This window comes from Leptodactylus fuscus, chromosome 2 (assembly GCF_031893055.1).
Source record: "Leptodactylus fuscus isolate aLepFus1 chromosome 2, aLepFus1.hap2, whole genome shotgun sequence".
Classification (NCBI taxonomy): Eukaryota; Metazoa; Chordata; class Amphibia; order Anura; family Leptodactylidae; genus Leptodactylus; species Leptodactylus fuscus.
Window position 1 is genome coordinate 13,538,284 of NC_134266.1, and position 15,793 is coordinate 13,554,076.

At 44.5% G+C, this 15,793-nt stretch overlaps 1 protein-coding gene across 1 annotated transcript in view; it reads right to left on the reverse strand.

Moving 5' to 3' along the window:
* Positions 1–15,793, reverse strand: part of LIPI (lipase I) — a 34,155-nt gene that overhangs the window by 15,375 nt on the left and 2,987 nt on the right. Inside the window, exon 2 of the mRNA XM_075263401.1 lies at positions 3,059–3,435. Coding sequence (XP_075119502.1) covers positions 3,059–3,435 — 377 coding nt within the window. The remainder of the gene's footprint in view (positions 1–3,058; positions 3,436–15,793) is intronic.

The following is a 15,793-nucleotide window of genomic DNA, read 5'->3' on the forward strand; positions in this document are numbered from 1 at the left end:
TTGGATTGTAAAATCCAAGATTTATCCTTAGGGTAGGCCGTAAGTATCACGTCAGTGCGAGAAATTTAAGACTGGAGCTCTATATGCCGGTCTTCTATGGTGCAAGAGTAGTCCGAATTATTAAGAGACTTACCAGTCACTTCGTTCGTGCTGCCCTTAGTCCCTACCTAAGATGTATGTGTTTCACAGTATGTAATGAGTTTTTAAAGGTGTTCTAGGGAACGTGGCGTTTTTTTGTTTGTTTGTTTTTTTGGGGGGGGGGTGAGGTTTTTATTTTTGGTCATTTTTTTGTAAATTTTGTTTCTGCATTTATTGAACTCTCTAGGGGTCTTGAACCCCAGGGTGTGTGATTAGTAATGCAATGCATTACAATGGTGATGCATTGTAATGCATTGCATATTACCGGCGGTTCGATTACAGGCTGAGTAGCATACGCTGCAGTAGGAGCAAAAGACCGACAGGCCAGGGACCCTGCGCGAGGCTCCCGGCTGCCACAGCAATGTGACACCAGCCCTAGAGCTTGGTCCAGGTGCCGACGCGGAGAAGGAACATAGCAGAGAAGGAACATCACAGCGGCCAGGCGCCGGCGGAGGACATGCCGTCTCAGTCATCTGTGACTAAGGCGCCGTTAGGGTTAATGGGGACCGCCTACCCCGCTGGACTCACCTTGTGCATGCTGTCTAGGCCACAACATCTGCCGGCATGAGCGGTCCTGTCTAGCCGGCCGGGAGCATGTAGGCGGCCTGGGATGGCAGCGCCGGGCGGAACATGCGGGCTACCGCCATGTTGACTACCGTCTCCTCGGTCAATCACCCCGCCCACATTTCGCCGGCAACGTAAGGTGCCGCAGCGCTGGCTCCATAGCCCGCCCACACCCTGTCATGCACCAATAGGAGGTACGTGGAAAGACCTGGGCTGGCGTAATGCCAGCTCCTACAGCAGAGCCGGAGTGAACTTTTGAGGGTCGCGGTGGCGATTTGGGATGAGTGACCCACATTTAGAGTAGCCTATCCTTCCTTCCTGGGCAATATGTCAGTGTGTGTGCAATTTCAACAAAATCCATTCAGCCGTTTGGCTGAGATTGAGGAACAAACATCCAAATCCACGATTCAGATTCCCATGCACCAGAATTTAAATCTACGCCAGTCGGATACGACCCCGGCCAACTTTCTGGATTGGGTTGAGGCGTCCATGCACTGGAACACCTTGGTCTCTTCCCCGCTTCGCCTTAAAAGTGGTGAGCAAGTCATAGAATGAAGAATTTGCAAAACTTTGGCACAAGAAAGACACATCATAATCGCACCCAATTACACCAGAAAACTGACGTCGATAGGTTAGTAAACTCCACCCATTATTTCTATAACCACTGCCCTTCTATATCCAGTTTGGAGGGGGTTTTGGAAGGAGGGGCCCAATTTTGACTTATGGGGCCCCATGATTTCTATGTATGCCTTTCACTATACATTGTTTGTTGTATCTATAGTTTATTAATATTAGGTTTTTTTTTTTTAATTATTATTGTTTTATGGTTTATGATAAGTCGAGGAATGATATTAAGTTAGTAAGAAGGAATTTATTGGGGATTATAGAGAAGACGCTGACACCAGCGGAGACTTTAGAAAGTGCCAAACAGGTTTGTCAAAAAGCGTTGGGTGAAAGTGAGAGTGAAATTGCAAACACATAGAATGGCGACATAGTGCGAGAGGACAGACCAAAACTCAGACAGTAACACAAGGAAACTCTGCTGTGAACAGCTCACTACTCATGGTCCCATGACTAATCTGAGAGTCAGAAGTTTTTGTCAGTCAAAAACGAGATGTAAAGTCTAACGGGCACCACATTGACTAACTCTGAGTCTCCCTGATGTATCGAGTCTCAATTGGAAGGTTATAAAAATGGCTTTTTCTTGGAAATGGCTGCAAAATCCACAGCAAGATCGTGCAGGAGGATTACTTTTTTCTGGGTTCTGCTCCAATCTCAATGCAAGGCAGAATCAGACTCCAAATCAGTGGCCATGAATGAAGTCTACGTAGGTGTGTATACAGGAGGCATAGACTTAAAGCTAGGACGCAGGCTCAGCTCCACCTCCATTAGAAAGGGCTTATATAAGGAAATCCCTCCTAAGCTCCCCCTAGTGCCGGATGTAGATAAGCATAAGATTTTGGGATTTGGATATGTAGGGGATTCAGAGTTTTGCCCTGACCACTATAAAGATATAATAAGAATCCTAGTCTAATAGTACAATGAAGGAGTATACCAGTAATTCCTTAGTCCTAAGGTGATAACACTCTTCTGTATTCTCCATGACATAGTAATTCTGCAGCATTTTGTTATTACTCGGCAATATCCCATTCCTCCGTTATTCATGGTAGAAATGTAAGAATAAATTGACAACTGGGCATTACCAGATGGAGGCGTGTCCGTTCACAGACTGACAACGTCCAATCAGTGCTTACATAGGTGTTTTTTTCTAGTACTATTATTGTATTATCCAGACGGCTGTTAGACACTGGTGGGACTATTAAAGGATTATCTTATCTTATCTTAGTGTGTCCGGAATGATAACAATCAGTTGTCAATATATTCTGAAATTTCTAGGAGGAATAACAGGAGGTACAGAAGAACTGAAAGTTCCAAGTAAAGATTCTCCAGTATACAATTATTTATTTAAGCGGACATGACAGGAGAGCCGAAAGATTGGTCTTCAGAATACCTCAAAGCCTGAAAACCAAAAAGATTTTTACAGGGGTTCTCCTGGCCTATAAGACTGATGACCTATCCTCAGGATATTGTGGGGGTCTGATACAGTGGACACTTGCGGATCAGCTATTTAAAGGAACAGCGTCACTCCGTGAGCACCGGCCATGTGACTGGTCACATGGCCTGCTTGCAGTGCAGTCCCATTTAAGTGAATGGGTCAATACCAAACATATCAGCTATACAAAGACCACAACACTTGTCCAAACAGTCCCCACCGACTGCTGCACTTGTCCGCGGACAGACAGACCCACCCTGGTACGGGTGGAGGTCATCACAGTAATACAGAATATTCACTTACCAACATTTTATCAATGAGGCTTTTCAAGATTTCGGCAACGTCCCTGGTTTTTCCAGCTGCGTTGTGATAGATCAGCGTCGTGGCTCCTCGGTTCCAGTCCACTAAGATGACATTGAAATCATCGACAGAGAGCAATTTCTGTACAATGTCATCCAACCATACCGGAGGGGACCCGGTCGGCCTGTACCCATGGGTGATAAAGATAGTCTTTCTTGAGACATCCAAATACTTGAAAGCCGTGGTGTTGTCCTTGTTGAGATCCGCCGAGCAGTTTGCATTGTCTCTAGTGTATAATAACAATTGTACATGAAGATCTGTCCCAACAATGGCGTCAGGTAGATTAAGATCTGTGAACTCATGGCATGTTTCTTCACTATCTGAAAAGTCAAAAGGGAGAGAAGTTAAAACACAGTGACTATACAGCGGCTGTTAGGCTCCATTCACATCACTGTTTTCACATCCGTTTCTCAGATATGATACATAGATGCCATCCGTCTACATAGATGGTCGAACCAACTCGTACCAAGCTGGGTTCAATTCAAGTATTCCAAATGTTACCACATTATCGGTCTAGTCAAACACCACAGTATAATAGGTGGAGGCCCTGAGGAGGTGTAGAAAATAAAAAGACATTTATACTCCTCTTCCCTTAACTCCTTTGTGCCTCCTCACCGCATCCACTACTGTCCTGGTGAAGTCCTGCATCTGAGGACGCTGATGAGGATTGCAATTTGGCCAGTGACATGGGCATACAGAACGTCATGACCCTTGGCATGCCCATGTTACCACTAAGGCCCAATCACAGGCCTCAGCGGTGACCGCAGCACATAATGTCACATAGGAGTAGGAGAGTGTGTGCTGGACTACAGGAACTCCTAGGAACCTATCTATAAAACATAGTGTAGAACACTGTCAGGGCTCCTAGGAACCTATCTATAAAACATAGTGTATAACACTGTCAGGGCTCCTAGGAACCTATCTATAAAACATAGTGTAGAACACTGTCAGGGCTCCTAGGAACCTATCTATAATACATAGTGTAGAACACTGTCAGGGCTCCTAGGAACCTATCTATAAAACATAGTGTATAACACTGTCAGGGCTCCTAGGAACCTATCTATAAAACATAGTGTAGAACACTGTCAGGGCTCCTAGGAACCTATCTATAAAACATAGTGTATAACACTGTCAGGACTCCTAGGAACCTATCTATAAAACATAGTGTATAACACTGTCAGGGCTCCTAGGAACCTATCTATAATACATAGTGTAGAACACTGTCAGGACTCCTAGGAACCTATCTATAAAACATAGTGTATAACACTGTCAGGACTCCTAGGACTATATATCTATAAAACATAGTGTATATCACTGTCAGGGCTCCTAGGAACCTATCTATAATACATAGTGTAGAACACTGTCAGGACTCCTAGGAACCTATCTATAATACATAGTGTATAACACTGTCAGGATTCTAAGGAATATGTTTTATAGATAGATTCCTAGGAGCCCTGTCAGTGTTTAGGTATAACTTACTGCAGTTTTCTTAAAAATGGTCAGCAGATTGGAGAAAAAAAAACCCCAAAAAAACCCCGACAAAGTGGCACTTTTTTTTGGCACCAACACCAAAAATGTGTCACCTTTACACCAGATTACAGAAATCTCCCCATTATTGTTTGTTTTCCAGAATCCCATGATCCCACAGGTATCTGTCAGACCCTGATGTGCAGCACAGTCCATAGGATAAGTCATCTATAGGTTGTACAAAGACCCTGCCCAGTATGTTGTAGTTACATTGCTATTTATCATCAGGAGCACTACTAGTGTACTGGTTGTATAACTACAGTAACTGGATACTAGCATAGTCATGTGTGAGTGTAGTGGGAACCCTACAGTGTAACTAGAGACGTCACATTTTCAGTATATAGCTGTAACTAGAATTATTCTCTAAGAAGACATCATTTTGGGAATAAGGAATGGCCAAAAATAAAGTTCCCCACGACTTGTTCTACCTGACACCAATTCACGCACCATTTACAGAAACTTCTACAATGCCAAGAAAAAAAACTCTTGATTTGACAAATCCATCATTTGTAGGATTATAAAATATTCGCTATGGCCGGGTGAACAGACGTAAAACTTAAGGAAAGATATGAGGTTATGAAAGTGTTTGGCATGCACGTTCCTCTTACATGAGGCTGGTACAGAACACGCCCGGGCTGATTATAAAGGACGCCACAGACATGGTATTAAAAGCAAATAAACCTACATCAGCTCATGTGTAATACAAAATGTTGGAGGCAAATATAGTCATTTAGTCTCCATAGACTAGAATCATATGTCAGTCAATTTGTAGGTTATTCTGACACATCCAACATGTATGTATAGTAAGGATGTAACTTATTACATACTGTTACCGCAAATAATTCCCATTCCCAATACAGCTCTGCTACATGTATAGGAACACTTTATAAGAGAGAATTTGCATAGGTGTTAATTTCTACTAAACTCTCCCCTCTACAATCTATTCTGAATGCAGCGGCCAGGCTCATCTATCAGGCTAGACGCTACAGCGATGCCTCCGGTCTGTGCCAGTCGTTACATTGGCTGCCTATTCATTATAGAATAAAATATAAAGTTATCCCCCTCCCCCACAAGGCTCTCCATAATGCCGCACCTCCATACATTTCCTCCCTCATCTCTGTCTACCGCCCAACCCGTGCTCTCCATTCACTCAATGACCTAACACTTACATCCTCTATTATCAGAACCTCCCACGCTCGTATACAAGACTTCTCCCGAGCTGCACCACTTCTCTGGAATGCTCTACCCCGGACAATCAGATTAACTCCCAATCTCTACAGCTTCAAGTGCAAACTAAAGACGCATCTCTTAAAACAGGCCTATCACAATTCTTCAGTTAGAATCCATGAAACTAACCCTCGTCTGTTCACACCCCCTTCCATTATCCCACAGAACATGATGTATTACGGTATTAACCTTGTATGACCGGGCACTTTGGACCTGCACAGAAAAGGACTTGGCTTGTGACGGCTCAGAGAGCGCTATTTATTTGTGTAATTATATTAAACGTTATCATAAATGATATGCCGCCCCTGCTACCTCGTGTCACCCCATCTTCCTCATAGATTGCAAGCTCTTGTGAGCAGGGCCCTCAGTCCCATTGTGAGAATTGATTCATTACTCTGCAAGTTGTCGTTTCGTCTATACTTTAACACTACATTTTGTAATGAGCTGCAGAATATGTTGGTGCTATGTAAATAAAATCTATTATTGTTACCCAGTAACCATCACTTTTATTATCCTGTATCCTCCAGAGTCGCCACCCGTGGTCACCGACCATCTGCTTTGCTGTATACCCGTCCCTGCAATATGAGGTCTGATTTCCATAATTTCCACCAACTCAAACAAGACTCTTCTCGGAAGCAAAGAATCAAAAACACATTCTATGATTTACTTGTAATTTATGTACTTTATGTCTTTTGCCAGTTTCTTCAGGTGGGATCGATATTTACCAATGTTTCCACCCCCTAAGGCTCCGTGCACATGATTGTATGTTTTTACTGTGTGTGGGCATTATAGATCAATAATGGATAACATAGAGATCTATTCATTACTGTGACCCCATGCATTTTCTTTTTTAAAGGGATCCACATTGGTGTTGTCAGACTGAAACACACAATATGGGGCAGTTCCTATTCCTATCCATTTTGCAGCTCGGTCTTGTCTGTTCAAGTGATAGAGCCCATGGAAAACAAGGACAACACACAAACCCATCCATCCATGTGCAGTCTGTTCCCCTTTCCATGACTATGTGACCATTGCAACCAATCATGGCCCCAACAATCTCATATCATAATACTTGTATCATGGACCCCATCATGGCTCCAACGGCACATGACTGCTGTGGTCATTGCTTGGTCACGTTCACTTGTAAACAAAGAACATGTAGACCTATGGAGAACTAGCGCTGGATCATAGAGGGAAGAAAGAGCTGACAATTTCATTTGGAGCTGGTTGGACTTTGGGATAAATTAGACAAACCCATTAATGAATCCAAAAAAAAAAAAAAAACAGTTGCAGCATGCTTCATATTCCTAGGCTGAGGAGTTAGGCTACAACACAAGATGGCGGCTTAGTCTTGTGTAAACTTAACCAGTCTCAAGGCTTGAGCTTATATGTGCTGTAAGGGTCTTCCATTGTACGGTACCAAGGCAGAGCAAATACCATGCAGATCTTCCAGTGCTAGCTGTATTCCTCTTCTGATACAAAGGCTGCCATGTCATCTCTCACGTCACATGTACAGTAACTTTTGGATCTCGCCATGGTTGTCCGCTACTCTAACCAGCCCAGCTTGGATCGGGGAGAGAACGGACATCTCACAAAATGCTGCGATTCCCCTGGGAAACGCATTGGCTCCTTTACTTCACACAGCCATTGACCCTGACGTAATATGGGTGCTATGTCCATTAGCCATTAGGTCCCCGAGTGCTCCGATACACAACTATTGACCCTGCTTTAACCTAGTGGGCAATGTCCAAGGGTCCTCAGATATAAGACACGCTGTATTCTGGATAGTTACAAATTTACTATTCATATATTTGCAAGTCCATAGGAGATCATTACATTAGAGGTCATTGACTGATAATTCCTGCAGTAGCAAATTTTTGCAGACACAGTCACAGCAAATGCCCCTTATTATTTGGGGTTGGATGATCACTGGTGATCTAGTGGATTTATATTTCCCTTATCCCTCTACTTAGGCCTCCGACTTCTCGGTACGGTCTTGGGTTATAGTGCGCCGGGCTGTACAAGCAATCCGACACTGCTGAAGGAAGGCTCCAAAACTATGCCTGTAAGGGCCTGGATAACCCCATCGGGCACCTAAGTCCTCAACATGCCCTGCTAGGTCAACAGTCTATCACTTTTTGCAGTCTTAAGCCTCTAACCTCCCATAACCTCTCCGCATTCTCAGGCGATAGATCTCAGAATGCTGAACCCACTTCACCAAATTCATATCGTGCATATCTCTCTGCTGTAGTCACAGCCACGCACTGAAACTCCCTGCTTACAGCCATTATTTATAACCTGTGATGTGACAAACAGGAACTAGGAATGGCCGGGCCCCAAGGCGAACATTTTACATGCTGCCCCCCCACGCACAAACCACATTCCTGCGCACACTATTATGCCCCATGGTGGCCCCTGCACACACTATTATGCTCCAGTGCACTCCCCAGTGATTTCGTCCATCTTCAATGTTGGTACAGATGTCACGTGAGCTGGGTCTGTGTAATGGGGAGCAGTAGATGGCAGCAGAAGATCAGGCAAATGACACAGTTATTCCATAAGTCCCTTTACCTGCATCGCAACACATAATGATGCAGGCTCGGCCCATGTGACGTCTGGGACATCACCAAATAGACCTGAAGCCTGCTGAAGTGCAGGAGAAGTAAGTAACTTTGTTTTTTATGTTCCCTCACCTCCCCTGGCCCTCCAATCGTTATACTGTGGGGTCTGAAAAATATCCCCCCCCGCCGAGTATAATGATAACAGTGTTTGTGGGGTGTCGCAGGCCGCAGCCTCGCTTATCGATCCTGATCAAAGCCGCCTCCGCAGAAGTTGAAGCGCAGTCGGCCATGAGTAGGAGCGAGGATTGGTAAGTAGAGATGAGCGAGTAGTTAAATACTCTATATTCGTTTCGAGTAGCCCCTCAATATTCGACTACTCGAATCGAATATCGAATCCTATTATACTCTATGGGGGAAAAATGCTTGTTTCAGGGGTAGGCAACATTCGATCAAATTGAACTTACCAAGTCCACGAGTGAGGGTCGGGCTGGATTCTCCAAGAAGTCTTCTCCACGCAGCGTCCCCGCGGCGTCTTCCGGCTCTGAATTCACTCTGCCAGGCATCGGGCCTGGGCAGAGATGGCTGCGCATGCCCGCACTACAAGAAAATGGCCACTTACAGTCAAAGCGGCCATTTTCTTGCAGCACTGGCATGCGCAATCAGCTCTGCCCAGGTCCGATGCCTGGCAGAGTGAATTCAGAGCCGGAAGACGCCGCAGGGACGCTGCACGGAGAAGACTTCTAAGGGTAGGAGAAGAACCAGCGTTGATTGGCCGACTGTATAGCATTTGGCCAATCAATGCTGGTTCTGCATCGAACTTTTACATTTGAATAGCGAGTGGTACTCGATCAAGTACGAGTATTTCGAATACCATAGTATTGGATAGAATACCTACTCGATCGAATACTACTCGCTCATCTCTATTGGTAAGTAAATAGGGCCTGTTACCTGCTGGGGTTACTGCAGATGGTAATGGCCTAAGAAAAAACACACATCAGGGGCCCTGTGGCAACGGCTACCGCTATAGATGTACATCAAACGCATTGACTGACATATAGACAGAACCAATTGAGAATATAGAAAAATTGCACAACTTCCACACCTTTGTTACAGGTTCTAGCCGTGCCCCGGCGACACAATAAGTGTCACCTAACTAAAATTACCATAACGGAGGAAGAACTACAGATTCATGCTTTTATTTATATATAGTACGAAGTTCTAAAAAAAAAAAAATGGAATAAAGGTCGGCAGTGAAGTGGTTAAAAGTAAAAAGCTTGAACAACAACTTTGAAGTGGCCCATCATGGGTGGAAAAAGTCTTCAGGCCAGTCTGGACCAAAAAGAAGGGGAAACTGGAAGAAGTTACATGCGGGTCATACGTGTGAACAGTCTTGTATCTGCCTGCCGAGAATACGGTTCTAATAACGGGCCGTGCTATGGTGGTATTATTTACATTTAGGGGCATATACAAATATTCCAAACAAGTACGGCTTCACATTAGAAAATTTTTTGCCAATCATAAAATTACAAAATTTAGTACGTAAAAGGGACATCTGAATCCCATAGGTTGACAGGTTGCAGAACTAAGGCACGCCTTACACAGCGGCTGAAACAGAATCCCAGGAATTATCTTATTTATCATAATCCACATTGGAACTTTTTTGGTTATTAAATATCGGGCCGTACAGTAGAGATCGTCATCTCCCAATCACAATAGAATGGGAAGGCACATAGACAAAAACTTTCTGAAGATTGAGCTGTACAAAAGTTTAACAACAAAAACACAATTAAAACGACATTCATAAGAAATGAAACTTAAGCGGAATGAAAAAGAATTCCTTGAGGGGATTTGGATTGGCTAAGGTAATCGCTGGATAAACCTATGACTAAACGTGTACAGTTATACTGCAGTGCCCTGGCTGAAGGGCTGATAACATAACTCTGGTATGTTTGCTAACAATACAGTACATTCCAGTACAAACATAGCTCATGATCACGCCCTGTCTAGATGTGGAAAGTACAAAGAAGAAAGAGTAGAGTCAATAGAAAGCCAATAACCCGCCACCCCTTACTCTGCACACACCCGATATCCCCAAACACTCCCACTGAAATGTCTTACTCTCCAGCCCATGAGAAAGTAGTGCAGATAATCTCCTTACCAATGGCTAGATTTGCAACGTTAGTCAATGTCTCAATGTCCATTGCTCTCATCCATTGTGGGTTAGGGGGTCTACCTGCAAATTAAAGGGGCTCTATCAGCAAAATTGTGCTGTATAAGCCCCACATATGCTTTAAAAAAGGCTATTCAGGCACCGCTAATCTTATTTTAACTCCCCCAACCCCCCCCCCACCCGTTTTAAAATAATACCCTAAGAACGATTGTTCAGATGATACTTACCATGCACGGTGGGTGGTCGTGCACGGTCGGACGTCATCTTGCTGTCACGCCTTCCTCTTCTTTCAGCAATGTCCTCCTTCCCCGCCTTGATCATCTGTTCTTCCAGCGGGTTGTGTTCAAATTCCGCACATGCACAGTAGCACTCACTCTGGAGCGCCACTGCGCACACTCCAGCGCCATTTTTATTGTAGTTCTAAGTATCCCTTAGAACTACGTGAGCGTACTACGCATGCACGGTACGCTCGCGAACTTCTTCATTACGGAAGAAAAGAAGAGCAAGGCGTGGAGAGCGAGGACAGGAGGACGTCACTGGAAGAAGAAAGAAGAGGAAGGCGTGACAGCAAGATGACGTCCGACAGTGTACGACCGCCCAGCGTGCACGGGTAAGTATCATCTGAATAATCGTTATTAGGGTATTATTTTAAAACAGGGGGAAGGGTTTAAAATAAGATTAACGGTGCCTGAATAGCCTTCTTAAAGGGATTCTACCACTAAAACACTTTTTTTTCTAGTTACCACGTCGGAATAGCCTTTAAAAAGGCTATTCGTCTCTTACCTGTAGAAGTGCTCTCCGCCGCGCCGTTCGTTCAAAATACCGGTTTGTACCGGTATGCTAATGAGTTCTCTCGCAGCGATGGGGGCGTCCCCATCGCAGGAGCAGCGATGGGGGCGTCCCCATTGCAGCTCGAAAACTCACCGCAGCGCCGCCTCTCCGGTCTTCGGTGTCCTCCCCTTGCCTCTTCAGCGTCTGTCGGACGCCTGCGCAGTATGCTCTCTGTTCGGCGAAGATTGCCGAACGTACTGCGCATGCGCGAAAGTTCGGTGCCCGCACTATGGCTGGAATCGCAATTTCGCGCATGCGCAGTACGTTCGGCAATCTTCGTCGAACAGAGCGTACTGCGCAGGCGTCCGACAGTACGCTGAAGAAGCAAAGGGAGGACACCGAAGACCAGAAAGGCGGCGCTGCAGTCAGTTTTCGAGCTGCAATGGGGACGCCCACATCGCTGCTCCTGCAATGGGGACGCCTCCATCGCTGCGAGAGAACTCATTAGCATACCGGTACAAACCGGTATTTTGAACGAACGGCGCGGCGGAGAGCACTTCCACAGGTAAGAGACGAATAGCCTTTTTAAAGGCTATTCCGACGTGGTAACTAGAAAAAAAAGTGTTTTAGTGGTAGAATCCCTTTAAAGGCTACTCACGCCTATGTGGGGCTCATACAGCATAATTTTACTGAAAGAGCCTCTTTAAAGAGGACCTTTCTTATCCTCTGACATTAGCGATGTGACAGACTACTAGTGCGCGAAATTCTACTGGATGTTCTAAGGATGTTGGGGACCCCGCCAACAAACGGAATATCGAACGCATTAAAAAGCGGTAAGCAGTGAAAGCAGACCGCATAGTCCTTGTGTTTTCCCGTCATGCAGAGAGGAAAGTAATGCAAGAACCACTTTCCTCTTGGTATGACTCCTGTGGTCACCGCACGGAAAACACATGGACCCCATCATTGTCTATGAGGTCCGTGTGCCTTCACTTCTCACCATTTTGGTGTTCCATTCGGGAGGCCCCCTAGCGAATCCGAATACCGAACACAGTTGTGACCTGGACCTAAGAGATGTAGGCAATATTAGTGTAGACACTATAAGAGCTTCGGATGAAGAGGTAGAGAACGCCTTGGTTTTAGTCAAGTCAATAACACCAACATGTCAGCCACTGTTCACATCATGGTGAGCACAGACAACTCAGGAATAGCACAAGGACATGTTACATGTAAATACTTGGTCTGTCTGCAATGAGCGATGAGTTCACATCTCAGTTTGGATGCAATATGCTTTATAAATGCATCATGGATTAAAGCACAACCATAGATACTGCTGACCTATAAATATAAAAAAAAATATTTTTAAAAAGCGACGGGTGTCAGAAGATGCAGGCACCGTATAAACAAAGACCATAAGTAAGTCACGCAAATGCAGTTTTTATACCCCATTGTGATTTTTTTTTTTCCTTCTTCCCAGTACGGAATACTGGATTATACCATTACAAAGTACAATTTGCCCTGCAAAAATTAAGCCTTCACATCGAAAAATCATATGCAGTGGGAAGGGATTAATAGGTGCCACTCCACTGATTTTGGTGCTTTTTTTTCCCCAGCCTCCACCATTCCTGAGCAATAATTTATTTCAATTTCAGAACTTAATATGCCAATTAGGCAACCTACAGTAAGGTGGGCGGTCCTGGTTTGGAGCAGACACATAGGGACTTCCCATTTGACTGTATGGACACTAATTAGCATAATGGGCGCTGGAACTAACTGAAATTGCTCAAAAAAGGTGGGGGCTAGAGAAAAAATTCCAATTATGCCAGTGGAGTGGCAACTATTAATTAATGCAAAGAGGTGAAGGTAGTGAAAGGTCCTCTTTAATTCACACATTAGGCCAAGGTGGGGGGTGACACAAGAGATAGCAGGGGTAGAGATGAGCGAGTAGTATTCAATCGAGTAGGTATTCGATCAAATACTACGGAATTCGAAATACTCGTACTCGATTGAATACTACTAGCTATTCGCAGTAAAAATTTGATTCAGAACCAGCGTTGATTGGCCGAATGCTATACAGTGTACAGCATTCGGCCAATCAACGCTGGTTCTGCAGGATGAGTAAAAGCAAATCGGAAGGAGTCCGGGCCCACATACAGTGAAAGAACTGTACAGAACAGGACACGGCGCGGGAGAACGATAGATAAGGATAGTATTTTACCTTTGAGTAGCAATCCCGAGCATCCCTCCTGTAGAACCAGCGTTGATTGGCTAAATGCTATACAGTGTATAGCATCAGGCAATCAACGCTAATTCTGCAGAGGCTCGTCTTTGACGAGTGGAGTCTAAGCCCGGACCATAATGAAGACTGTATCTTTAACATTAGAGCAGTCTTCATTGTGGTCTGATCTTAGACTCCGCCTCGTCAAAGACGAGCCTAATGCAGAACCAGTGTTGATTGGCCGAATGCTGTACACTCTATAGCATTCAGCCAATCAACACTGGTTCTGCAGGAGGGATGCTGGGGATTGCTACTCAAATGGAGCAATTGCTACAATTGCTCCATTAAATTCCTCCGGTGCGCAAGACGAAGATGAATGATTCAAATCCGGACATGTTACTGTTGGGCAAAGAGAAAAGATCCAGACACTGAACTCATTACCCAAAAGGGATTGGGTTATCATTCTTGGGGTCACGATGGGGATCTCGTCACAAACTCCAACATACACCCTGCCTGACACTATGGTGAGCTGGTGAGGAATCATGACTGTTCGTAGTTATTTGATTTCAAGATGGAGGGTGGGACTTCTCCTCTTAGGGAGGAGAGCGGGATAGTATATGGTCTCACCTCAGAGACAAAGGCTGAGCTCTGATCCTGGAAAGATGTACTGCATGTCGTGCTGTGGACTTAAACCGGTGCCCTGAGGCCTAAGAGTTCTTTGTTCCTGGACAGCATGTGGTGGACACTTGCTCTTTGACTGAATTAAGCACGTGCCCTGAGGCCTAGAAGTGAGGCCTCAGTGTACCAGATTACAGATTTGTTCTGGTATTCCTTTTTTCCATTCTTTTATTCCCATTTTTTATTTTCTGTATTGTACAGTGCATTTAGCTGTATTTGCTTGATGATCCCCTGATGTATACTCTGTATGTTAGTGTTAATAAATATATAACATTCATAAAGCTCGATTCACATTATCCTATGAACTCAGACATTCACGGGGCATGAGTGCAAGGTAAGAAGGGTGATGGCGGGTGTGCCAAGCGGCTTTGCAAAGTCGGCTTCCTTCACATTGAGCACTACACAGGCATGACATGAGGCTTCAGCCACAAGTCAATTTTTTTTCTATGCCAATTTTGCATCTATGATGCATCCATTTTCACCGAATCCTCTTACGCTTGGTTCACTCTAGCGTTCAGTTCTCTGTCGTCATTCTCTTGTGATGTCATCTGCCTGGAGTCACCGCTGAGGTCTGTCTGTGGGCCTCCAGTGGTCACATGACCCAATCACAGGTCTCAGCAGTGATCCCAGGGACCAAAGGGGTGACCATTCGTCCCACATCAGGATCTCTCACAAACAACGTCTGGCAGCCATTTCTCACACTTGATACATTCCTCATACATCCCATAGTATATTGCTATATACTGTCTTTGTATAAGTGAGATGTGTGAGTCACGTTACTACTTCCAAAACGTGCTATAAAACCTACAGAGAGCATGACCCCGGTTCTTCTCTATGTAAATACAGTAAATCCATTACATCATTGTAAGACATTACTAACCACAATGAATCATACAGTTTCTCAAGAATCTGGTCTTCACGTCACAAATCCACCCTTTATATTACACATATAGATCAGCCGAGTCACATATTGTCCAGCAAAGCAAATATACTGAACAGGAAATGAAAGCAGATATTCCAGAGAACTGACCATAGACCTATAGCCGGATCACACTGGTTGACCCGTCCAGATACTATCTGCACATGGATGGGAGCCCTGACTACATGCAGAGAGCCACAGCTTGCAGAGCACAGATATATATACTACAATCCTCTAGGACCGAGTGGGATCTACTGGGTTTTATTGCAGATTTCAATGCAAAAAATCCATGCATGTCAATTTCTTTATATTTTCCGGTATGGATTTAAAAATCTACATCAAAATCCGCATGTATATGTTGGTGCAGATTTTCTTAAGATTCAGCTTCAAAATGCTTGACAAGCAGAAAAAAAAAATCTGCTTCTAATTCCTATGTGTGAACATTTCCCTAAGGGTTGAAACTTTTCTGTTTATTTACTGCTCCTCCACATTGCCAAGTCTGTTGATACTTACAACATTGGTAGTTATTACTGTCATTGGCAGGAGGAGACATGGCTATAGTCAAAGTAGTGATCCACCAGAGTGCCGGAGGATCCTCCGATGGGCCCAG